Source organism: Bipolaris sorokiniana (assembly GCF_000338995.1).
Source record: "Bipolaris sorokiniana ND90Pr unplaced genomic scaffold COCSAscaffold_5, whole genome shotgun sequence".
Taxonomy (NCBI): domain Eukaryota; kingdom Fungi; phylum Ascomycota; class Dothideomycetes; order Pleosporales; family Pleosporaceae; genus Bipolaris; species Bipolaris sorokiniana.
The window spans coordinates 236,761-257,970 of NW_006911899.1; the positions used below are offsets into that span (position 1 = coordinate 236,761).

The following is a 21,210-nucleotide window of genomic DNA, read 5'->3' on the forward strand; positions in this document are numbered from 1 at the left end:
GCGGCATGGAATTCGCGATTTGGCGCTATGGAGCCTCTGCAACATCCAGTGTCTGCCGCATGTCCGCCGCGGCTTACACCTAGATTGTTCCCTTGCATTGGGTCCCACGAGTGACGCCAACTGTACCTCTTGTTGGCCGTCTCTTCCTGCTCCACGGTTTCATCATGGGCTTTGACTACGCGCTGGTGTATGTGACGCGCCCTCAGGTTGCGAGATGCAAACAACATATCTGACAGTCACGGCTAGGCATCTCAAGTACACGATCCCTCCGGCCCTGCTGCTCACCTGGCTTTATCGCCCCTTCTTCACCAAGCTCGACGCATACAAGGTCTTTTATCTGATATTCGTATGTACAATCACTGTCCCAGGCGCATCCCACCACACATGTGCTGACAGCTCAGGTCGCTGTCACCTCAACTATACCATGGGACTCGTACCTGATCCGCACCGGCATATGGAGCTACCCCGGCTATGTCATCATCGGTCCAAAACTATATGATATTCCACTCGAGGAAATCTTCTTCTTTGTCGTGCAGACATACAACACCTCATTGCTCTATCTGCTCCTCAGCAGACCCACTTTCCAGCCTGTGTATCTGCGGATCGAATCGGGTGCATCCCGGAATCCATGGCGATTCGCAAAGCTTACCGGCCAATTGTTGTTGCTGGGCATAATTGCATGGGGATGGCAGTGCATTCGGAGCGGCGGTGAAGGGACATATACTGGTCTCATCTTGATTTGGGCTGGCCCTTTTCTTCTGCTACTATGGTATGCCGATTCTAGCGGGCCCTTGATCTGGCACTAACCCCCAAGCAGGAGTCTTGCATACCAGTTTATTCTGGCACTGCCATTGACCAACACGGCGCTACCAATCCTCCTCCCGACCTTTTATCTCTGGATTGTCGACACACTAGCACTTCGTAGAGGCACCTGGGTAATAAACGTGGGAACAAAGTACGGAGCACACTTGTGGGATGGCTTGGAAATAGAGGAGGCTCTGTTCTTCTTTGTCACTAATTCGCTGATAGTGTGTGGTCAATTGGCGTTTGACAATGCTCTAGCCGTGCTGCACACCTTCCCGGGGCTGTTCACGGACCCCTCACTGCTGCCATCGCCACTTCTCTTGATGCGCGCCCTTCTTACGCCCAGTTCCAAGTACGACGCTGAGCGGCTCCAGGGTCTTGATGAGGCTGTGCGTCGTCTGAAGCGCAAGAGTCGCAGTTTCTATCTTGCATCCGCGACGTTCCCTGGACCTTTGCGGGCGGATCTGCTCCTACTCTACTCCTTCTGTCGCGTAGCTGATGATTTGGTGGACAACGCTTCTGACGCTGAGGAGGCCAAGATGTGGATAGCAAAACTACGCAAGTTCCTGAACAATGTGTACAGCGACAAAGTTGCGCGTACTGCTGTGCATGCCCAAATATGCGCTGACTTCCCACTTGACACCCAGTCTGCGCTCCTTCAACTCCCCACATCGAAACTCTCACACCAGCCATTGGAGGATCTTCTCCGGGGATTTGAGATGGACCTTGGTTTCGACAAAGCGCCGCTCATAGAAACCACCGAGGACCTACAGTTGTACGCGGAGCGAGTTGCAGGTACTGTCGCACAGATGTGTATTGAGCTCATCTTCTACTGGTATCCTAGCACTCTATCCGCCGAGGAGCAGCGTGCCATTGTCGCTGCTGGTAACAACATGGGTGTGGCATTACAATATGTCAACATCTCGCGCGACATTGAAGTAGACGCTAAGATTGACCGTGTATATCTTCCTCTAAAATGGCTTGCCGATGTAGGACTGAGCTATGAGAATGTACTGAAGAGGCCAAATCAAGCGCAGGTCGAGACACTCCGCAAACGGCTTTTGAAGGATGCATTTTCGCTCTATGAGACGACCAAAGACGCCATCGAGCGTCTGCCGATTGACGCCAGAGGTCCCATTCGGGTCGCAGTAGAGAGTTATATGGAAATCGGACGGGTCTTGGGCCAGGAAAATTACAAAGTAAAGGCTGGGCGTGCTACTGTGCCTAAGCTAAGGAGGATCATTGTCGCTTGGACGACACTTAATCGGAAATGATATGTTTGGTGAGGTGCGCTCAGCTTGCAGGGTTAACCTCGGAGATAGCCATGCCTCGTTTGGTCTAGCGTTATGTTATTGACTATTATGACAATTCATCCTTTCCAGTGGTTCCCCAACCACACTCGTGCTCGTGTTAAGCAAGTTCCCGTTCCATGAAATGAGTGCAAACAGGCTGCTGGATCCAACAGGCGCGTCGTTTGTAGGGCCTGCAAGAAAGAGGAAGGGTGGGTCGCGCATGTCAAGTCGCCAACCAAAGGGCCACTACAAGAAGCTTCTGTGGTTCAAGCAACCCTGTGAGTCGTGGCAGCCTGCAGCAGTATACCTCTTCTCACATATACAGTTCCCGACAATTATACAGATGAGGCCACGTTCCTTGACCACTTGCAGCGAAATCCCAGGCTGCAGCCCTATGAGTTCTGGTCGCTCATGTCCGATGCAACCGTCATTGTGCAGCATCTTGCTTCGGTCATCATCTTTTGCTGCTGTTTCGTAGCCATCATTCACGGTAGGGTGTCGCCTGTCGCAGTAGTTGGATGGGCCAGTATGTGCACAGTGCTGGCCTGGGTCCTGTGGGATCACTGGATGGGCCAGGAGTTCAAGACGGTTGCCAATGTGCCTTTGACGCCTACGTTGGAGACAGACGAGGTCGTGCCACAAGCCTCGCAAACCCTTTCGCCCAGGGCCAAGCAGCGTCTGGCAACTGCCAAATCCGCCATACTCATATATGCGGCTTTGCTTGGGCTCAGCCCAATTCTCAAGTCGCTCACTCGCTCTACAACGAGTGATTCAATATGGGCCATAAGCGCGTGGCTACTGATGATGAACGTTGCATTCTTTGATTACAGCGCGGGTACAGATGCGCAGTATGAACAACATACCAGTCCACCATTTCAACAGCTAATTTGCACCTTCTAGACTACCAGCTTCGATATCCACAAATTCTGCAATGATGGCATCGGCGGTGCTTGCTTCGCGTTTGCCATCTACCACTCATGTCTTCTCGTTGACCCTATTCTCCATTGAGGTATTCGGTCTCTTCCCAATATTCCGTCGCCAACTGCGTGCTAGGTCACCATGGGGCCACCTCACATTGACCATCACCCTGATAACATGCGCATGGGGCAGTCTTTTCGTTACTCTGACAGGGAACGGCAGCGCCACATTCATAGCCGGCGCCATACTAGGGGGTATTCTCACATTCCTCAGCATGGGAGTTTGTAGCTGGTGGTTGATCGGTCTGCAAAAGTACAAGAATGAGATTCATGGCCCTTGGGATCCCGCCAGGCCCATCATCCGTCGACACTGGGATTGAGCTCTGAACCATTGCTGTCAAGACGGTATTGGTCGTAAGTAGAAACAGTACAGACTCCGTTCAGTGGCCAAGTGTCGGACCCAGTCAGTCGTGCACCTGTATTCTCGCCTGCAGGTGCTATCGAGGAGACTTCCAACTGAAGTTTGTTGTCCTTCCTCAGCCATTTGATCACCTTGTGTTCACCGAGTCTCGCCACTACGCAGTTGCTCATTCGAGATATCAGGTCGTCCGAGCCTACATTGTCACCTCCTACAAAATGGACTGGCGACCACGGTGCCTTCTGGGCCATCGTTTTACCTCTGCTTGTTCCGGTGACAACGATCCTCTCAATATCCGCAAACCCCCGTAGAATATTTCGAAGGACGTTCCAAAGCTCGCATCGGTACATTGGAATCACAGGCCATGCCTCAAGATTGAGTCGGAGACACTTTAAGCCGCCTGCATCCATACGCAGGGATGGTTTGCGGTCGTCCTGAGTCCACGCTAGATACTGCAACCACTCACGCGTGAGATGGGGGTGATCAGAGTTTAGTTTCCGCAAATCAATCTCGATGTCTTGAATGCGCTTGCTATAGCTGGTCGGCAGTGTTTGAAGGAATGTCCGCATCGTATCAAGACTTGAAAAACGGAAGGTATTTTGCGCAAACAGTGGCCGACGATCGATTTCATGGTATATCCTGCGGCATGTTTGAAGGAGAGAAACCCTTGAGAGGCTATTATCCATTGGTCCTTTCTGTCGTTCCTTGCTATAGCAAGCGATATGGGGGTCGGAGATTGGAGTATCGCTGATCAGGCAAAGACTGAAAATGATGTGCTTGATTTCAGACGGTAGTTGAACAAGGGCTGATTGGGGCTGGAGATTTTCTGGAGGCGCAATGGTAGCCATGGTATACGTGGTAATAGGACGCAAAAGGGGGTGCCATGTTTGGCAGCGATATCACTTCAGCTTTAACTGAGCTGATAGACCGCCTGTTAGCAACAGCTAGGATCAAACTTCTAGTCAGCGTGGCGTTTCGCCCAAGGGCCCTTTCACCACTATCATCGAAAGCCATCAATTAGCGCATCGATAGAGCCAGTCATCACTAGGCCGTAGAAATGGTGTAGCGAACGTGCGCCAGCTTGCATCGAGTGACGGCGAAATGGGTAGCTGAAGCGGTGAGTTGAGACCCACGTCTTCACTCATAATTGTGCTGGGTTCGGCACATGTCGGAGCAGCTCAGCAGAAGTTATCTTGTTGTTATCAATTTTCTTCAAATTTTCCTTACTACTACCGACGCTATGACGCATGATGGAATCGTTGTAAGGAAAGCAGGGCGAGCTGCTGTTAGATTCGGCGAACATTTCCCCGCAACTAGACATTGAATCTGACAGCTCACGCTCAAACTCCAGACATCTGACTTTGCAGCATGTTGATGTGCAATACTCGACGCTACAGATGATCTTTCATTATGCCTCCGTACCCAGGAAGATGTGTGTCCGAAGTTCAGCCTGGCCCCCAAATCGACCATGCAAGCGCCAGACTCAATGGGGGCCACAGCGGTGGTAGTATGGCAGCTTCCCGCCATCGCATTTTTGACATTGACGCGCAACCTTCTATGGCACCCGGCATCTAACTCTCGACCACATATATATATGAATTGATAGTTTGCCACAATCGGCAGCCAAGCGAAAAAAAGCAACAACACAATGTCTCTACGCCCCGACAGTGGCTCCAAGCGCTCGCGCTCCAAATCGCCGGGGCGCGGTCGAGAACGCGACCATTCGCGCAGCCGCAGCCATAGCCATGCACAAGAGCCTCAGCGATATGGGCCAGCTGACGGAGCCTCGACCCCGCAGTACGAGATCAGGCAGCCAGATCAGCAGTATGCGACGTGAGTAGAGCGACATCTGACTTCTGGAGAATGTCTCCAACAAACCTTGCGCAAGACAACTCAGCTGAGACATGGCGACCAGATCACACAGCGAGTCCATTACCATGGGCAACTACAGTGACCTCCCTCCCCACGAACGCCCCGGCTATGCACCCCACGCCGCCTCGTTCGCGCATCCTGCAACTACAGCTCCCCCAGCTGCAAACGTTACATATGCCAATGCAAACAATGTCAAGTATGCATCCACCGCCAACAACTTCTCGTACACGGCCGCCCCAACCTCTGGCCACAGCAGGACATCGAGTGCGACGGGGAGGGACGGCTCTTTTCAGTATGCGAATCCTCCGCCAACCATCACCTACACTGCGAAGCCAGTAGCAGATTCCAAGCCGCCTCATGTGCGACACAACTCACAGCCGGTATACCCTACGCAGCCGCAGCCCCAGTATACAGCTGTGCCCAATGTCGCGTCGCCAACCGCTCAGTATACGACCAGGCCACAGGCTCCTCCATCGCAACCTCAGTACACAATGGTCTCACAGGCGCCAGCCTCGCAGCCTCAATACACGACTATGCCACAAGCTCCTGCCCCGCCTTCAGCTAATGGGCAACCATTCCCACCTCCTCCAATGGGTCGTCACTCGCCACGTCCCGAGCACCACCGTGCGTCTTCGTACTCTGGAGTGGTGAATCCGACGGAGGGTCGCAATGTCGTGGAAATGCGCCCGCAGGGTCACCTTGGTGCACCTGGTAAACCCGAGGGATTGCGCATGGACAGACTGTCTGTGAGCGGCAACAGACCTGACTTGCAGACGATTGTACCGGGAGGCCTGCCTGGCGGATATCCTGGCGGACTTCCACCACCGAGTCCTCTTCTTGAAGCCTACCATGGTACTTATCAGTCAATCAGTCCTATGCCACAGGCACTGATGCTGGACGACGATCTCGACGACCTACAACCGCTCGACAGCCTCGAACCCCGAGATTCTCGCCGTTCTAAGCACGGCCGCAGCCGCAGCCGCGCTCCTTCATCCTCGCGTCGATCTCCAAGCCGGTCGCGGCCTTCCAAACACGCTGACAAACTGGCTCTGGCAGCGTATGGCTCTGGCGACCGTTACCAAGAGAAGGAAAAAGACAAACGCCGGGTCAGGATATATGATGCTACTGATGATGCTCTTGCACTTGTCAATGCCATGGCTGGACGAACACCTAATGTGGATACCATTATCGACATCATCCCTATACTTTCGCACGATCAGATGCTCGAGCTGAGAGCTGAGTACAAGCGACACTGCAAGGTTCAGGGCAGGGGAATCAACATTGCCAAACATATCAAGTTGAAGACGAGTGGTAACTTCGGCAAGATTGCCTACGTGACTGCTCTTGGAAAGTACGAGAGCGAGGGCTACTGGGCAAACTACTGGTACCAGTCCAACTCTGCGCGTCGTGAACTTCTCATCGAAGCCCTCATGGGCCGTCAAAATCACGAGGTTCGTGAGATCAAAGATGCGTTCAAGGACAAGCGATACGGCGACTCGCTTACGCGCTGCATGGACAAGGAGCTCAAGGCAGACAAGTTTCGCAAAGCTATTTTGATGGCGCTGGACGCCACACGCCAGGAAGAGAGCGATGTCTGGCCAGCCGAGTACCGCAACCGCGACGTCGACACGTTGTGGAAAGCCATCAACGCCAGAGAAGGCGGTGAAAGCGTCATGCTGAGTATCGTTGTCATGCGCAGCGATGCGCACCTACGCGAGGTGCTACGAACGTACGAGAGAAAGTACCAAGGAAACTTTGCTAGGGATGCGTTGAAGAAGAGTAATAATCTCGTTGGTGAAGTCATTGCGCATATTCTCAACGGCGTTAGTAAGTCATCTTCCCCCTCTCCCTTGCCACTTTCATTTCAAAAAGTACTCTTGTACTAACCTCCCTAGTCAACCGACCCGCACGAGACGCCATGCTCCTCCACCACGCCCTCATCGACCTCATCGAGCCCCCCGCCGACGGCCGCTCCTCTGGCAGCCGTATTTCCTCTACATCTAGCAAACACGACCGCCAGCAGCGCGTCGAGCTGCTCATCTCACGCCTTGTGCGCTTCCACTGGGATCGCATGCATCTCATGCGCGTGATGAGCGAGTACGAAGAAAAATACGGACGTATGGTCGAGGAAGATCTCGAAGAAGCGACTCGAGGCGATTTTAGACAGTTTTGTCTGGCCGTGTGCCAGAGTGCTAGGTAATCTAGGAACCGGAAGGTGTATGAAGATATGAACAAGATGCAATTTCAAGTCGTATATACCCGTGTCTTTCGTTTAATCCCATACATCCTTTAAACCCGTGAATTCATTATGTTTTTCTTTCCCTTCAACCTCGATATTTGAACGACGCCAGACTCGCCGTTCGATCTGAAAAAGACCAGTTTTCTGCTTCGGGAAGGATATTGTTCCTCATCATCCCATCACCTTGCTGCTGTTGCACTTGTTGCGCCTGTTGTCCTCCGGCCAAAACAGTAGCACCACTACTCCCACTTACCCCTTCACTCACTCCAAACCCTATTGATCTCTCCCCACCACCGCCACTACTACTAGCAGCTCTATACCTCGCCCCCGCCCCCGGCACAAACGAATACAAAGACGAGGGATTCGCATCTGCCCAGCGCAAAATATTCCGACTCAACGTCACGGGGCTTTGGTCTCCGCCGCCCGAATGCGTGTTATACGCCATGTCGTCTGTGATGTCTTCTTCGTCGGAGAAGGAGAGTGTGGGTAAGGGGTCAGCTAGGTACGAAGAGGATGTTGTGAAGGGTTTGAGGGACGGGCCATTGGTGGTGGTGGTGGTTGTGTATTGGAGGTGGGAGGAGAGCGAGGGTTGAGAAAAGGTAAGGGTGATGCTGCTGGTGGATGGGTAGGATAATGGTCCTGTGTTTGGGGGTTTAGATAGAGTGATGGTGTTTGGTTCGTCTGGGTTTTTGTCTTTGGTTACGGCAAGAGATGTAGGGGGTTCTACTGCGGAGGTGGCGGAGGTTTCCATGTCTATGCCTCTTCGCATTCTTTCTCGCTCTCTCTCTTTGCTTTTGAGCTTGTAGCCGGCTCTTGCATAGCGTTCTGGGTAGCGGATGCGGAATCGGTCGCGTAGGTCTGTTGCATGGCGCGATCCGAATTCGAGTTCCGGGTCGTCGCGCATGGAGTGCCAGACTGGGCCATATTTTTCGAATCCCTTAAGAAGGTTCACGTCATCAGCGGCTGTGAAGGGGCGTCGCGGGCGGCGTGCTGTTTTGGAAAAGGGCTCGTGGATACCCAGCTCGGAGAGACTGGGCATTATAGTGGTAGCTTTGGTTGTACGTGTAGCCACTGTAGAGTCTGAGGATGCAGAGGCAGAGTTGTTTGTTTTGTCCACTTGTTCTGCACTCTTACCGTGGCCGTCAGGATGGGTATGTACAGCGTCCACTGAGTGCTTTTCCTTGACGCTGGCCCTTGGTTGCCTGAGTTTCAAACCTTCGCCAGGACAGCACACGCGAAACCGGTCTTTCAGATCAACAGCGGTGCGGTTGTTGAACGTAAAGTCTGGACTTTGCAGTATCTTCTTCCAGCTTCCAATACCAAATCTGCTCACGCCTATAAGTAGATCCTTGGTCTCTTGTTCTGACCACTTGGTCCGCTTCTTTCCACGCTTAATCTGGGTTTGACTAGGAGGGCTTATCTCCTGGTTCGACTGTGGCTTAGCCTCTTGAACAGTAGGTATTCCACTCAGCGGGGCATTCTGTGCTGTCACCTGACTATTTGGTCCATACTCGCCATGTTGAGCACTCCTAGCGAGTTCCTGGGCGCTATTTTCAAGAAAAGTATGGTCATCCACGTCTTTACCTCTTGGTTCTTCAAATAGGGAATCGTATCCTCTTTCACCAGCAAATGCATTCTTTTCTCCAGTGATCGGCGGGAACAATCTGCCCTCTGGTGGTAAAGGTGGAGGCTGATGTAAGCCCTGTAATAGCGGCGGTATCCTAGGCCGTTTTGCCATCTTCTTGGGAGGCTGTGGAAGTCTTGGGAGTTTGATTACAGAAGGACTGTATCCCGTATTATCGGGCTGCAAAAACTGCTGGTCCTGGTCCCATCGTTGTTTTGTATGCTCGGGACTCTCCAGTAGGAGATCCACTAGTCGGCCGCTGAACGGAGTCGTAGAAGGAGCAAAAGTATTGGGAACAGATTGTGAAGAAAGCAGATTGGCCTCATTGTTGAGTACCTGTGCTATAGGAGCACTAGGCATTGCTCGCGTTGGGTGTATCTTGTCATGTACTTCTTTTCGGAAATCGTTGGCTTGGGTGATGTCTGGCGACGATGAGTTCGCCAGCATCAGCGCTTTGGGCCGCACAAAAGTGGAATCAGCTTGGTGCAGTGGCCTATGCGAGCTGGACGTAGTAACATCGGGTGCATTTGTCGCGTACGGCATGCCGCCTGGGCTGGAGAGGTCTAGTAATGCATTTAGTCGCGGCTCCATGATTGGAGAGTCGCTCGTGGACCTTATCGAAAGGGGTAGACCGAAGGCGTTCGCGCAAAGCCGTGTGCCAAGCGAGCGCTAACGCATGCATTCCATACACGGTATATACATGCAACGTGTTTGGACTGATGATTGGACAATTTGTCTCACAATATGCACTGCTTGATTAAATCCACACCGAACTTTTAGACCGCATGTTCGTATAGCACACTTGCACCATACCGCTGTGCCTGGAACACCATTTTATTTAGCGTGCAGGACTAGCAGGCGCGGTGATTATATAATTCAGAATTTCTACGGTCTATAGAGGGGAATGTTGATCGCTAAGACAGCATGGTGAAGCTGTAAGGCCGAAAAGTAATTAAATATGCCAAAGCAACGCCAATCAATACAGACAGCCTCGATACATCGAGATGCTAACATCGCATGATTCAGCAAGCTCAAACGATCTAACTCAAGAAGTGCCTGCAGGGTATAGATATCAGCACATTGTAATTGCAGAATTCTCCGACACGCGACTATGTCCAGCGCAACGTAGACTTACCATTTGTCTTGGCCGCAACATCCGACATCTTAGTGTCAACGTGGACCTTGGCGAGATATTCCTTGTTGCCTTCGGGGGTCGCCTTGATGGTCTCATCACCGGGGTTCCAGTTTGCGGGGCAGACCTAGAGAACGAAAGTCAGCACTCAACTCTACATTTACATGTGTTGGAAGACCATGAAGCAGGCATACGTACCTCGCCGTACTTGTCTGTGAACTGGAAGGCATCAATCAGACGGAGAGTCTCGTCTACTGAACGTCCGACAGGAAGGTCGTTGATGGTGATCTGTCGTACAATGCCATTGGGGTCGATCAAGAAGAGCCCACGGAGAGCAATGCCCTCTTCCTCGATCAAGACACCATAGTCCTTCGCAATGCTGTGGTTCTTGTCGCTAAGCAGGGGGATGTTGATCTTGCCGAGCCCTCCGTCTCTCTTGTTTGCATTGGTCCATGCAAGTAAGCTGTACTCGCTGTCTGTGCTGGAGAAGACGACACTGGCACCGCGGGCGGCGAAATCGGCGGCGCGATCACTAAACGCAAGAATCTCGGTCGGGCAGACAAAGGTCCAGGCCATGGGGACGAAGCCAAGGACCAGCCATTGCTTGGTGGATGTGTAGGCGGTTAAGCTGAGTTCTGGGCAGAGACAGTTAGTATATATCGCCTTGTCTTGTCAAGGGCTGTACCAATGTACCTTCAAATGTACCATCGACAACAGCAGTGCCGGTGAAGTGAGGCGCAGGCTTTTGTACCCGTGCCTTGGGCTGGTATGCTGAGTAGGCCATTGTCTCTGGCTGGGTTGTGTACTAAAAGGACGACGCGCGACACGAGACAAAAGGTCTACGTAGTTGGGGGCGATACTGTGTGTCCAAGTCGGTCCGCGAGTTGATGGCAACGACAGAACTCGGCGGAATCAGTGTGGAATGGACTCGACTTTTTAAAAGCGCAACTGGCGGTCGGCGATGAGGTAGAATCGGGGCGTATAGTCGGATTCAGGTTAGGGGAGTTTGAACCGATACTTAAGTAGTAGACAGCGGTATGGCTGTAGGCGAACAGGAATCGAGGGAAGAAAGGCCAAAGAGAAAATTAAGTCTAGCAGGCTGCTTGCGACAGATGTCAAAACGCGTGGTCCAAGCGACTAGCCGTACTCAGCTAAGCGTCGACGTTTGCTGGAGCCCTGTTTGGTTTGTAGGTGCTTTGGTATATGTCGTGATTGGAGATGTGCTGGTGTTATCAGAATGCGCGCAGGTACAGGGCTCTCTTTAAGGGTTTTGCCACACTAATGCCGGCCCGCTGCAGACACACATGGCCTGATATGTCAGAAATCCCAGGAATGACAAAATGCTGCGCCGCGGTTCCAGTCCTTCGGCATCTTCGGCGTATTTTGTCAGTTGCGTCTTTGTCAGTTGCATCAGGTCTCGAACTATTGGCTACCCACACACGCCTGATCACGGGAGAGCGCGCGAGCGCGGGACAAACGTGCGCAAGCGTCTTGGAAACTCACCATCGTCTCAAGTACATTGAATTTAAACTTTTCAGCCTCACACTGCAGCGCACACTAGCATTGACTGTCGCAGTCGAGGAGACACGTTCAGCAATTTTGCAGGGTGCATCCATTCCACAACAACTTCTAACTCTATGCCTTACATACATAATACATGTGTCCGCAGGCCTCTATCCAGCAATTCTCCATGCGCGCAACGGCAACGCCTGTATCCTCATCACTGCGGGCTTGATATATCCCCAGAATGTCAATACTCCAATCAGAATACATAGCATGTTGACAATGTAGTATCCATCCGTTGTGACATTGCACACGCCTCCTCCTTCAATGCACCGATGCTTTTCGCCTTCAACGGCGCATGAGAAAGGCTGCGTGACGAGGGGTCCTTTCAGGCCAGCCCTGAGCCCACCAGCAGGCGGCATGCAAGTTGCCGAGGTGAACATGTCAACTGCCTTGAGGACAAAGTAGCGTGGGAATGTTCCACCCAGGTTCGAGACACTGCATTTCAAGTCAATTACGAATCTAGGTGGTGTGATGAGGCAAGCTGAACTTACGTGGCGAGAAGAGTCATGTATGTACCGCCGATCAACGGATCAGAGATCTTAGCGTGAAAGGCGCTGACGGCGACAAACATGACTGTATTCATAAAGGTCGAGAGCACATGCTCCGCAATGACGAGTAGGAGGAATCCGCTCGATGCACCTCCGGCTGGGAAAATCGAAACAACAAACTGCGCAAACCCTGCAGCGACCAGGCGTCCAACAAACGACCAGCACCAAATGTGCATGGGAGGATACGTCTGGCACCATTTGCCAATGTAGTAGCCCAAGAAGACCTCAACGGGAAAGTCTACCAGGATGACGAGTGATAACTGCTCCTGCTTTAGGCCCTTATCCAAGAGCTTCAGACTCGTGACAGCATCGTTCGCCTGGAATCCAATCTTTGCGATGAGGTGGATGATGATGAAGCTTTGAATGTTCTTTAACTTGAGGATACCCCACATAGTGCGGTAGACCTCTCCAATGCCGTCACCGTTCCTGTCGCGGTCTTCGCGCTTCATGACTGCCAATCCGAAGGTGACAATCAGGTAGGCCCAGCCCCAGAAGCTGAGGTAGCCATCTAGCTCCATGATGCCCGTTTCTGCGGGAGTGCTGCGAAACCACCTGTTCGCAAAATCCTTCGAGTTAAAGGCCAGAAATACAGTGTACGAGAGGAATTGACCTGCGGTTAGGCCGACGGTTTGCGCAGTAGAGGCGTATGCGAGATTCTCCTTTGAGAGAAGAGTAAGTGCCCAGCCTGGTATTGTTAGTCTTGTCACTTTAAGTATAGAAGTGTTACCCACCATCTACAGCAATGTCTTGGGTGGCGCAGAGGAACACAAGCGCGAACCACCACCATGTGAAGTTCCACACCCCGCTGTCTGTCTCGCCAGCCTCTTTCATCATGCGGTTAATGTTCTTGCCCAGCCAAATCATAGAAAACCCAGAGATTGTCTGAATCGGCAGGATCCAGCTCTTGCGACGGCCAATGGTAGGTGACCAGACCGCGTCTACGATTGGACTCCAGAGAAGTTTCAATGAGTATGGGTACGCGGCAAGCGAAAAGACGCCAATCGCCGCATAGGAGACACTGTGTTTCAAGAGGAACGGCACGGAGCCATGCGCCAGACCCATGGGTATACCCTGGAGAAAGTACAACAGAACCAGCAACAAGAAGTTGCTCTGGTCCTTCTTTGAAAGTTCAAAAAAGCCCTTGGATGGTCCTTCGTCCTCCTCTCCTAGCTTGGGTACTTCGTCATCGAGGGAGAAGTTGGGATTGCCCATCAGCGATGCAGCTTGACTTGAGGGTGAAGTGCTATCAAAAGAAGTATGCTTGCGCCGATGTTCCAGAATGACGCCGTTCATGGTCGCGGTCGTGTTCGCATCGCCGTTCTTCTTTTCCTTGAGAGAGTCGGTCGAGCCCTGTTCTCGGAGTACAGAGCCACGATTCTTGGATCGCGAGCCTCGTTTGCTCATTTGTGTGTGTGTGTGTGTGTGTGTGTGTGTGTGTTGCTGACCCGGTTGGAATCGACGAGGGGGAATAGCGGGAATCTCGGAGTAGGTGTTGGTGATACAAGTCGTATGTGGGCAGGTGGGTGATGTCAGGGATCAGCGACTAGGGGTTTGGGTCGAAGGAAAGAGAAGATGAAATCCTTGAAAAGTGTTCCTGGATAGAGAGCGACTAGCAAACAAAAAGAACGAGGGATTTATGAACAGCAGCACTAATAGATGCAGATGCAACAATGATCGCCACGGAACCGAGGTGCGTCTGACGCTTCAACCGTGTCCTCAATGAGAGTTTGAGAACGGCGGTGCAGCACTAGGCGAGCCGGGGTGTTCATACCCCTTGACCCCTACCCACGCCACACCTACTCACGTGCCAACGCGTCGAACCTGTCGACGCGTGTGGAACAGCGTCGCATCACTTGCACATACTGTGTATACTGTATATCCAACGTTAATACACAAAACCCAAAATGGAGACAGTCGAACAGCTTGACGACGAAATTGGTGACCTTCACGCTCGCCTAGCGACACTACAAGCCCAACGCGCGAACCTGTCGTCAGTCCTGGTGTCGCAACCCCACCTCGCAGCTCGTCTTCAGAACGGAAATGAACGCAGCAAATCTTCCGACAATGCTCAGCAGATCATCACGCAACAATCAAAGCGCAATCTTGAAAACGTATATCGTGCATGCGCTGGCGTAACTGCCTACAGAGTCGAAGATCCGGACCCACATGCAGCCAATGATGGCAACGTCCTCGGCGTTAGCATTGATGTTTCTGTCACCGAGAGATTCATTGAGACGTACCATGTTCTGCTGAGCGTCCGAGAGAAGGGAGAAAAGAAACTTCTAAGCATCCACAAGCACACCATTCCTCCATGCATACCACTCCAACAGTTGGCTGCCAAATGGCTACCGGGAAGCGGAAAAGATGAGGAACATGATCCAGAGCAGGACTTGGTACGCTTCGGGCGTCTACTGCGGAAAGAGCTTGTGAGCTGGAACATGCGATTTGATGCTGTAAGAAAGTTGAGGAAAGAGGCAGGGCTCATCAAGCAAAGACGGGACAGTGAGGACTTGGCAACTGCACCAACCAGCAACGTCCTGAACGCGTTTGTGAGCGACGATGATGCCAGTTCTGATATTGAGGTATCTGAAGACGGGGATGGAGCCGCACGTATTCTGGACATCGAGGCCGATGCTGCGGTCAGACAGATCACCATCACATGGTCCGACAGGCGGACAGCGGCTATGAGCATCACCAAAGATGGCCGGATCGAAAAAGCGGTGTGTAGAAAAAGAGACGGCACTCGAGATGTAGTGCTGGGCAAGAAAGCCATAGGACCTATCGGTAGCCTGATGCAAAGGCTGATGGTTTAGGCAGAGCAAAAGTAGTCTAAGAGCTGCACAACATCGGGTACAGTAGGCGAAATTACGCGAAAACCGAATCACTCTGAAGTCAGGTGTATAAGGAGTCAGGTGTCCTTGTAATGCCCCACAGACATCTCTATGGTGTCCTTCGACAGAACACGTCTCTCATCAGTTGTCCAGTCGATATCGTGATGCCTGTTTCAGTAGCATCCACCAGAATACACGCCGGCTAGACTGGCCGATGCAGACAGATGAAGGAGACAGCAGAGTAGAGATAACAGAGTGGAGTGGAATATCATCGCGATGCAACGTAACCGACCATCTGCGATATCAGTGAGCGAGAGACATACAGAATGAAATACACCAAAGCTCGATACAAAGCCCAAGCAAGCAGTATACATTCACGATAGCGAGATAAGGTTGGGCATCAATCATTCGAAGAATATCTTTGACTCAGCCGACAAGTCACATGGTTGGTATCACAGTACAGATAATACTAGAGACTGTAAGCTAAGGGAGTAGTTACAGCGATGTAACACAACGGTTACTACAGTAGGAAAGGAGTAACGGTGTAGAATGGAAGCCGAGCGTGCACGGGCCGAGGGTTACACAGGTCGTCACGTACTACTGTTCCTCCTGCTCGCACACCCGTCTCTCTTCATTCTCCACTATCCATCTGTCCATAGGATGCAGCAGCACGAGCTGCAACAAACTGCCAAGGTCTCCATATGCCTTGCAAAACTCAGCAAAACCTCGTCAAGGCCAAGTTTCCTCAGCGCGTGCCGTGGAGCGTGGCATTCATTCCGCTGCAAGCATCTCAAAAAGCAGCATCGCGTGCCTCTATCCTCCTTGAGTGGGCGGCTCACTTGACGCGCTAATAGAACCTGGAGTGTGGAGAGTTGTGAACTTGCTGCATCTCGGCCGGAATTCCTTCTACTTCGGTCTCTCGTTTCTCGTCTCTCGCCCTGCATTGCGGCTAAATGTGGCTAACCGTCCGCCCTAACAGTCGAACCACCTGCTCCTCTCCGCGATACGCTTGCATAATCTTCATCGGCCTCTATGCTATTCCCGTCGAGCGCAAGCGTCGCTTCGCAGTATCAGTGCCCAGCGGGTGCGATCAGATGATCTGACGGCTTGACATATCCACGCGCGCGGGAGATGCGCTCATGTGGGTCCCCGTCTCCACCTTCTCCAGCCCTGGTCAAAATACCCTGTCTGGCACCAAGTTGGACTATTCCTGTTACTGTCCTTGTGGCGCGCGTTCTCATCTATCCATCCTGGCTCCTACAGCATCCGCCCTCACGAAGCAAGCCAGTCGAAGCTTCGCAACGTCTTATCATCTCACATGACTTTCAACTGGAGGGTCATACTTGAGCGTGCCGTTGGCAAGGGTTCACCACACCGCCAATCGAGACCGTGAGGCTGCCCCTACAGAGCAAGCGAGTAGCAGCCAGTTGGATGCCGTTGTTGAACTTGGTGTTATGTCGTATCTCGACGTTGCACATCGCCACGGCACCGAAGCCGTGAAGATTGTAGGAGGTTTCACGTACGCACCCATGCAGAAAATCCATCATCGGGAAGTTGCCGCCTTTGGGCTCTTGGAGCCCCGTGGATCTTCCAGTAGCTCCTTCAAGAAAGGCATCGTTAGCTTCCCGCAATGTCACTGCTAGTGCAGTGGATGGGAGACTTGTACACTAAGAAGATTTGCCGACATTTTTCAACACAACGAAGAGCAACATTATCTTTTACCAACTGAGAATAAAGAACCATTGGCGGCTATATCGTGTCTGCGAGCTATCTTAAGTGCAGGATCGTTCGGCGCTTAATATCTCGCTCCGTGGACAAGGTACCTGCACTCCTCTGCCTCCAGATTGTACTCGGTTGTACCTGATCCGTCGTTCTCCCTACACTTTGGGCCATCGGATATGTTCTTAGGATCGGGACTAATGCATTCTGCGAAATACCCACGCGCGAACGCTAGCTTCACGACGCTGCCGATGCAATGTCGTCGGCGCGTGGACGAGGATATGTAACCTATCTATCCCGAAGTCTACTATCTCTGCACCATCTTCTTCCACTTCGTCATTGTCACATTCCTTTTAGAGAGATTGTGTAGTATCCTCTGACCAATCTCTGGTTCTTTGCAAGGTCGACTGACCTTCTTCGTTCCTTATCGCATTCACTAGACCGTAGTGTCCTTTTGCCCGTTAGTCGATATCTTTTCTTCTTGTATAAGTTCCGACGGTTGAACCCTTTTTGAAACACATCGACAAGGCCACCCATACCTCCACTTTTCCTTGAACTGCGGTCCTGAACCGAAGCCACATCCGTACCTGCACTAGCCTCCGCCACAGCCACATAACACGTCGTAGCGCGCCACTAGCGACATCACAATGCGCGTCACCAACATGGTTCTGGGAATGACATCCCTATTCAACTCCCTCGCGTCTGTTCGAGCCAGCCCAGTTCCACAGGCTGAGCAGAACGTCATGAACTCTGCAACGTCGGGCTACAAGAATGTTGCTTACTTTGTCAATTGGGTACGTTGCCCCTAGCATAACAGCGGAAGATTTACACACTGATGAACCCCGCAGGCTGTCTATGGCCGCAACCACCACCCACAGGATCTTCCAGCTGAAGAGTTGACTCATGTCCTGTATGCATTTGCTGATGTTCGGGACACGGGTGAGGTCTTTTTGACGGACTCTTGGTCCGACACTGACAAGCACTACGCCGGCGATTCTTGGAATGATGTTGGAACCAACGTCTACGGATGCGTGAAGCAGTTATTCCTCCAGAAGAAGCGCAACCGCAAGCTGAAGGTGCTTTTGTCAATTGGAGGGTGGACTTATTCATCTCATTTCGTGACACCTGCATCGACTGCGCAGGGACGAGCAAAGTTTGCGAGCAGCGCTGTTGCCCTCTTGGCGAATCTTGGTTTCGATGGCCTCGACGTTGATTGGGAATACCCAGCAAACGAGTCTCAGGCAAATGACATGGTTCTCCTCCTACAGGAGACGCGCCGGGCACTGACAGCCTACTCGAACGAAAATGCCAACGGCCAGCACCTTCTTCTAACCATCGCATCCCCTGCAGGCCCCAAGAACTATAACATTATGAAGCTCGCCCAGATGGACCAGTACCTTGACTTCTGGAACCTGGTATGTACATGATTATTTCAAATAGAAGTAACGTAACTGACATGACTAGATGGCCTATGACTATGCCGGATCGTGGGACAACACCTCCGGACACCTCGCCAACTGGGCACCATCCATGAGCAACTCAAACAGCACCCCATTCAGCACCACCCAAGCTATCAATGACTACGTAGCCGCCGGCGTCCCAGCCTCCAAGATTGTTCTCGGAATGCCACTGTACGGCCGCTCATTTGCCAACACCGACGGCCCAGGTAAGCCCTACCAGGGCGTGGGACAGGGCACGTGGGAAACTGGCGTCTACGACTACAAGGTGCTGCCGCAGGCCGGCGCCCAAGTCTACACTGACAGCCAAATTACTGCCAGTTGGAGCTATGATCCTAACTCTAGGATGATGATTAGTTATGATACCCCTGAGATTGTTGCCAAGAAGACGCAGCTTATCCGTGACAACGGGCTTGGTGGCGGCATGTGGTGGGAGAGCTCGAGTGATAAGAAGGGATCTGAGAGTTTGGTATCTACGGTATGTTCTTCTTCTTTTCCTTTCAAAGCTCCAGCCTTTTGTTGGATATGGGAATTTTGAAGTACTGACTTTGAGGGCAGTTTGTCAACAATATTGGAGGCATCGGTGCCCTGGACCAATCGACCAACTTGCTCAGCTTCCCTACGAGCAAGTATGATAACTTGAGGGCGCAGTTCCCCAATAACTAAGACCGGCTTTGGTCGTGAGCTTTTTGTTTGCTCCGGTCTCAGCACAGGCGCAATGAGCGATGTCTCTCCTCGCGGAGGATGCCTGAGGTGTGAGTTGAACTCGCATGGAGTTCGGTCAATCGTTGGATCTTTTCCTTTTACTTACACTGTCGTTTTCGATTAGTATTTTGGGCTGTACATGAGGGGGGCATATGGTGCTTAGACTGTATATGAGGGGGTACACGGTGCTTAGATTGGTGTCTGGGTTACTGGGGTTTCTCTAGATGGGAAAGGGGGCGGGTACATACATTGGCATGCTGGATACATGGTTGTTTGTTTTCGCATAGGCCTAGTTATCGGCTACGTACATATATGAATTAACGACTTTCTTCTTGATACATCAGTCAATGTATACGAATGTATATTGTACCCTGGGTCGTATTATGACTGGGTTTCTCACACTGCCTACAAAGAACGTAGTACAAATCATAAAAAGTTGCAGCATCGAGTTGAGGCGATCCTGACTTCACCATGGATATCTCCCCCAAAATACCTAAATCTACAAAAAAATATACAACTACCCTTTTTCACACGAACATTATATCGCCTTGCCAGCTTCCTCAGCAGTATTCAAGTCCGCAACTTTCGTTTCAGCCGAAGCACCCAATCTCCGTTTCTTGAGCACATTCTCGATAAACGCCTCGCCTGCCTTGTAACTTGAGCGGACCAACGGACCAGAAGCGCAGTAGAGGAAGCCCATGTCGAGGGCGCGTTGGCGCCAAAGTTCGAATTTGTCGGGGGTTACGTATTCGTGGACGGCGAGGTGGCGCTTAGTGGGACGCATGTATTGGCCAAAGGTGACGACGTCGACGTTGTTTGCGCGGAGTTCTAAACCAAGTATGTTAGTTCATATGGATCTTCTTTCTGAGTGGTAGGTTGGTGGGGGTTTGTTGCATACCTCGCAGAGCGTGCCAGACATCCTCGTCTGTTTCCCCCAGACCTAACATCATACTCGTCTTTGTAATGAGTTCGGGCTGGGCCTCCTTTGCTGATCGCAGCACATCTAGACTCTGCCTGAACTTTGCCCTTCGGTCGCGCACAAAGGGTGTAAGGCGCTCGGTGGTTTCAATGTTGTGCGCAAAGACGTCCACCCCGCTTCTCGCAACGACCTTGGCCATTTCCAGGTTGCCGCCGTAGTCTCCGCCTAGCAGCTCGACGAGCTGTGTGGGGTTCTTTTGCTTGATCTTCATGATGGTCTCGGCAATGTGGTGGGCGCCCGAGTCTGCGAGGTCATCGCGGTCCACGACTGTGATGACGACGTAGCCCAGACCCCACCTCCGCAGTGCTTCGGCAGTGTTCTCAGGCTCGTGTGGATCCAGTGGCGGTGGTGCCCTGGAGGTCTTTACGGCGCAGAAGCGACATCCGCGTGTGCATGTGTCGCCCATGAGCATAATTGTTGCCGTTGCCGCACTCTTTGAGCTGCCACCCCAGCAGTCGGAGATGTTGGGACATCTTGCCTCCTCGCATACTGTGGCTAGATTGAGGCCTCGCAGGTCCTTTTTGATTTGCTTATAGTTCTGGTTGGCGTTTGAGGGGATTGGTGTTCGCAGCCACTCGGGTAGTCGTGTGATTGTCTTTTTGCGCCCCTCTGGGCCGACTTGGACGGTCTTGATCTCATATGCTTCGGCGGGGGAGAGGGGCGCATTGGGGTTTACAAAGTCGCCGAATGAAGGGCCAGCATTCAGGGTATCGCTAAATGAGGTCGCAGGCCGCGAGCGTTTTGAAGGAGTTTCTGAGGCTGGTGGTTGTGGCGCATCGGAGGTTGTGGCGAAGGATCTCAGCGGTGCTTTTAAGCGTGGGCCTGCTTTTAATGCTGCGAGACAGCGTGTGCGTGGTATTGAGGCGGCCATTGTATCGTTTTCTTATATCTTGTGTGAGGGATAGGAGAGGAAAGGAAAAGAAATGTAAGAGCGAGAGTGTTGGGCAAAAAGTTATCGTAGTCAGAGCCTTGAATACCCGGACCGCATGCAGTTGCAGAGTCCGGGTGCCAAGCAGCTCGAGGCATGCAATAGCAGCCCACACAGCGGCCACATCCCTGCACCTGCACTCCCGCCCGGTCAAGCCCATCTTTACATACAACGTCGCC

The 21,210-nt window shown here is 52.1% G+C and overlaps 12 protein-coding genes across 12 annotated transcripts; 6 read left to right on the forward strand and 6 right to left on the reverse strand.

Annotated features, from left to right (window-relative positions):
* Positions 1–35: 35 nt before the first annotated feature.
* On the forward strand, positions 36–2,214 carry COCSADRAFT_113999 (uncharacterized protein). The gene is made up of 4 exons (XM_007700338.1): positions 36–187; positions 247–346; positions 402–769; positions 818–2,214. Exons 1-4 carry the CDS (start codon positions 165–167, stop codon positions 2,076–2,078), a joined length of 1,752 nt encoding a protein of 583 aa, XP_007698528.1. The 5' UTR covers positions 36–164; the 3' UTR covers positions 2,079–2,214.
* A 102-nt stretch (positions 2,215–2,316) lies between these two features.
* COCSADRAFT_86667 (uncharacterized protein) lies at positions 2,317–3,393 on the forward strand (the record flags this gene model as incomplete). Its single annotated transcript, XM_007700339.1, has 3 exons — positions 2,317–2,374; positions 2,422–2,944; positions 2,997–3,393. The coding sequence occupies 3 exons, from the start codon at positions 2,317–2,319 to the stop codon at positions 3,391–3,393; spliced, it is 978 nt and encodes a 325-aa protein (XP_007698529.1).
* Positions 3,371–4,279, reverse strand: COCSADRAFT_169845 (uncharacterized protein; the record flags this gene model as incomplete). Its single annotated transcript, XM_007700340.1, has 1 exon — positions 3,371–4,279. One exon carries the CDS (start codon positions 4,277–4,279, stop codon positions 3,371–3,373), a length of 909 nt encoding a protein of 302 aa, XP_007698530.1.
* Positions 4,280–5,368: 1,089 nt separating this feature from the next.
* Positions 5,369–7,503, forward strand: COCSADRAFT_86023 (uncharacterized protein; the record flags this gene model as incomplete). Its single annotated transcript, XM_007700341.1, has 2 exons — positions 5,369–7,130; positions 7,199–7,503. The coding sequence occupies 2 exons, from the start codon at positions 5,369–5,371 to the stop codon at positions 7,501–7,503; spliced, it is 2,067 nt and encodes a 688-aa protein (XP_007698531.1).
* COCSADRAFT_304639 (uncharacterized protein) lies at positions 7,409–9,772 on the reverse strand. Its single transcript, XM_007700342.1, has one exon. The coding sequence runs from the start codon at positions 9,755–9,757 to the stop codon at positions 7,628–7,630; it is 2,130 nt and encodes a 709-aa protein (XP_007698532.1). The 5' UTR covers positions 9,758–9,772; the 3' UTR covers positions 7,409–7,627.
* A 439-nt stretch (positions 9,773–10,211) lies between these two features.
* On the reverse strand, positions 10,212–11,082 carry COCSADRAFT_25013 (uncharacterized protein; the record flags this gene model as incomplete). Its single annotated transcript, XM_007700061.1, has 4 exons — positions 10,212–10,222; positions 10,302–10,425; positions 10,497–10,933; positions 10,992–11,082. 4 exons carry the CDS (start codon positions 11,080–11,082, stop codon positions 10,212–10,214), a joined length of 663 nt encoding a protein of 220 aa, XP_007698251.1.
* Positions 11,083–11,858: 776 nt separating this feature from the next.
* COCSADRAFT_35420 (uncharacterized protein) lies at positions 11,859–14,142 on the reverse strand. The gene is made up of 3 exons (XM_007700114.1): positions 13,144–14,142; positions 12,356–13,097; positions 11,859–12,299 (listed from the first exon to the last, which is right to left on the reverse strand). Exons 1-3 carry the CDS (start codon positions 13,814–13,816, stop codon positions 11,972–11,974), a joined length of 1,743 nt encoding a protein of 580 aa, XP_007698304.1. The 5' UTR covers positions 13,817–14,142; the 3' UTR covers positions 11,859–11,971.
* A 91-nt stretch (positions 14,143–14,233) lies between these two features.
* Positions 14,234–15,642, forward strand: COCSADRAFT_35421 (uncharacterized protein). Its single transcript, XM_007700115.1, has one exon. The coding sequence runs from the start codon at positions 14,317–14,319 to the stop codon at positions 15,223–15,225; it is 909 nt and encodes a 302-aa protein (XP_007698305.1). The 5' UTR covers positions 14,234–14,316; the 3' UTR covers positions 15,226–15,642.
* Positions 15,643–15,751: 109 nt separating this feature from the next.
* Positions 15,752–16,281, reverse strand: COCSADRAFT_304693 (uncharacterized protein). Its single transcript, XM_007700343.1, has one exon. The coding sequence runs from the start codon at positions 16,185–16,187 to the stop codon at positions 15,885–15,887; it is 303 nt and encodes a 100-aa protein (XP_007698533.1). The 5' UTR covers positions 16,188–16,281; the 3' UTR covers positions 15,752–15,884.
* COCSADRAFT_304694 (uncharacterized protein) lies at positions 16,282–16,600 on the forward strand. Its single transcript, XM_007700344.1, has one exon. It carries the CDS (start codon positions 16,375–16,377, stop codon positions 16,588–16,590), a length of 216 nt encoding a protein of 71 aa, XP_007698534.1. The 5' UTR covers positions 16,282–16,374; the 3' UTR covers positions 16,591–16,600.
* A 1,105-nt stretch (positions 16,601–17,705) lies between these two features.
* COCSADRAFT_85983 (glycoside hydrolase family 18 protein) lies at positions 17,706–19,085 on the forward strand (the record flags this gene model as incomplete). Its single annotated transcript, XM_007700345.1, has 4 exons — positions 17,706–17,756; positions 17,811–18,377; positions 18,427–18,897; positions 18,978–19,085. 4 exons carry the CDS (start codon positions 17,706–17,708, stop codon positions 19,083–19,085), a joined length of 1,197 nt encoding a protein of 398 aa, XP_007698535.1.
* A 380-nt stretch (positions 19,086–19,465) lies between these two features.
* COCSADRAFT_189191 (uncharacterized protein) lies at positions 19,466–21,053 on the reverse strand. Its single transcript, XM_007700346.1, has 2 exons — positions 20,023–21,053; positions 19,466–19,952 (listed from the first exon to the last, which is right to left on the reverse strand). The coding sequence occupies exons 1-2, from the start codon at positions 20,972–20,974 to the stop codon at positions 19,663–19,665; spliced, it is 1,242 nt and encodes a 413-aa protein (XP_007698536.1). The 5' UTR covers positions 20,975–21,053; the 3' UTR covers positions 19,466–19,662.
* Positions 21,054–21,210: the final 157 nt, after the last annotated feature.

Coding starts and splice junctions, on each gene's coding strand:
- COCSADRAFT_304693 (XM_007700343.1), bottom strand. CDS start 16,187: ATGCAGGGCGAGAGACGAGAAACGAGAGACCGAAGTAGAAGGAATTCC.
- COCSADRAFT_304639 (XM_007700342.1), bottom strand. CDS start 9,757: ATGGAGCCGCGACTAAATGCATTACTAGACCTCTCCAGCCCAGGCGGC.
- COCSADRAFT_189191 (XM_007700346.1), bottom strand. CDS start 20,974: ATGGCCGCCTCAATACCACGCACACGCTGTCTCGCAGCATTAAAAGCA. Junction 19,953..20,022: donor TGTCTGGCACGCTCTGCGAG/GTATGCAACAAA, acceptor TACTTGGTTTAG/AACTCCGCGCAAACAACGTC.
- COCSADRAFT_35421 (XM_007700115.1), top strand. CDS start 14,317: ATGGAGACAGTCGAACAGCTTGACGACGAAATTGGTGACCTTCACGCT.
- COCSADRAFT_304694 (XM_007700344.1), top strand. CDS start 16,375: ATGCGCTCATGTGGGTCCCCGTCTCCACCTTCTCCAGCCCTGGTCAAA.
- COCSADRAFT_35420 (XM_007700114.1), bottom strand. CDS start 13,816: ATGAGCAAACGAGGCTCGCGATCCAAGAATCGTGGCTCTGTACTCCGA. Junction 13,098..13,143: donor CCAAGACATTGCTGTAGATG/GTGGGTAACACT, acceptor TAACAATACCAG/GCTGGGCACTTACTCTTCTC. Junction 12,300..12,355: donor TACATGACTCTTCTCGCCAC/GTAAGTTCAGCT, acceptor CTTGAAATGCAG/TGTCTCGAACCTGGGTGGAA.
- COCSADRAFT_113999 (XM_007700338.1), top strand. CDS start 165: ATGGGCTTTGACTACGCGCTGGT. Junction 188..246: donor GGCTTTGACTACGCGCTGGT/GTATGTGACGCG, acceptor AGTCACGGCTAG/GCATCTCAAGTACACGATCC. Junction 770..817: donor CCTTTTCTTCTGCTACTATG/GTATGCCGATTC, acceptor ACCCCCAAGCAG/GAGTCTTGCATACCAGTTTA.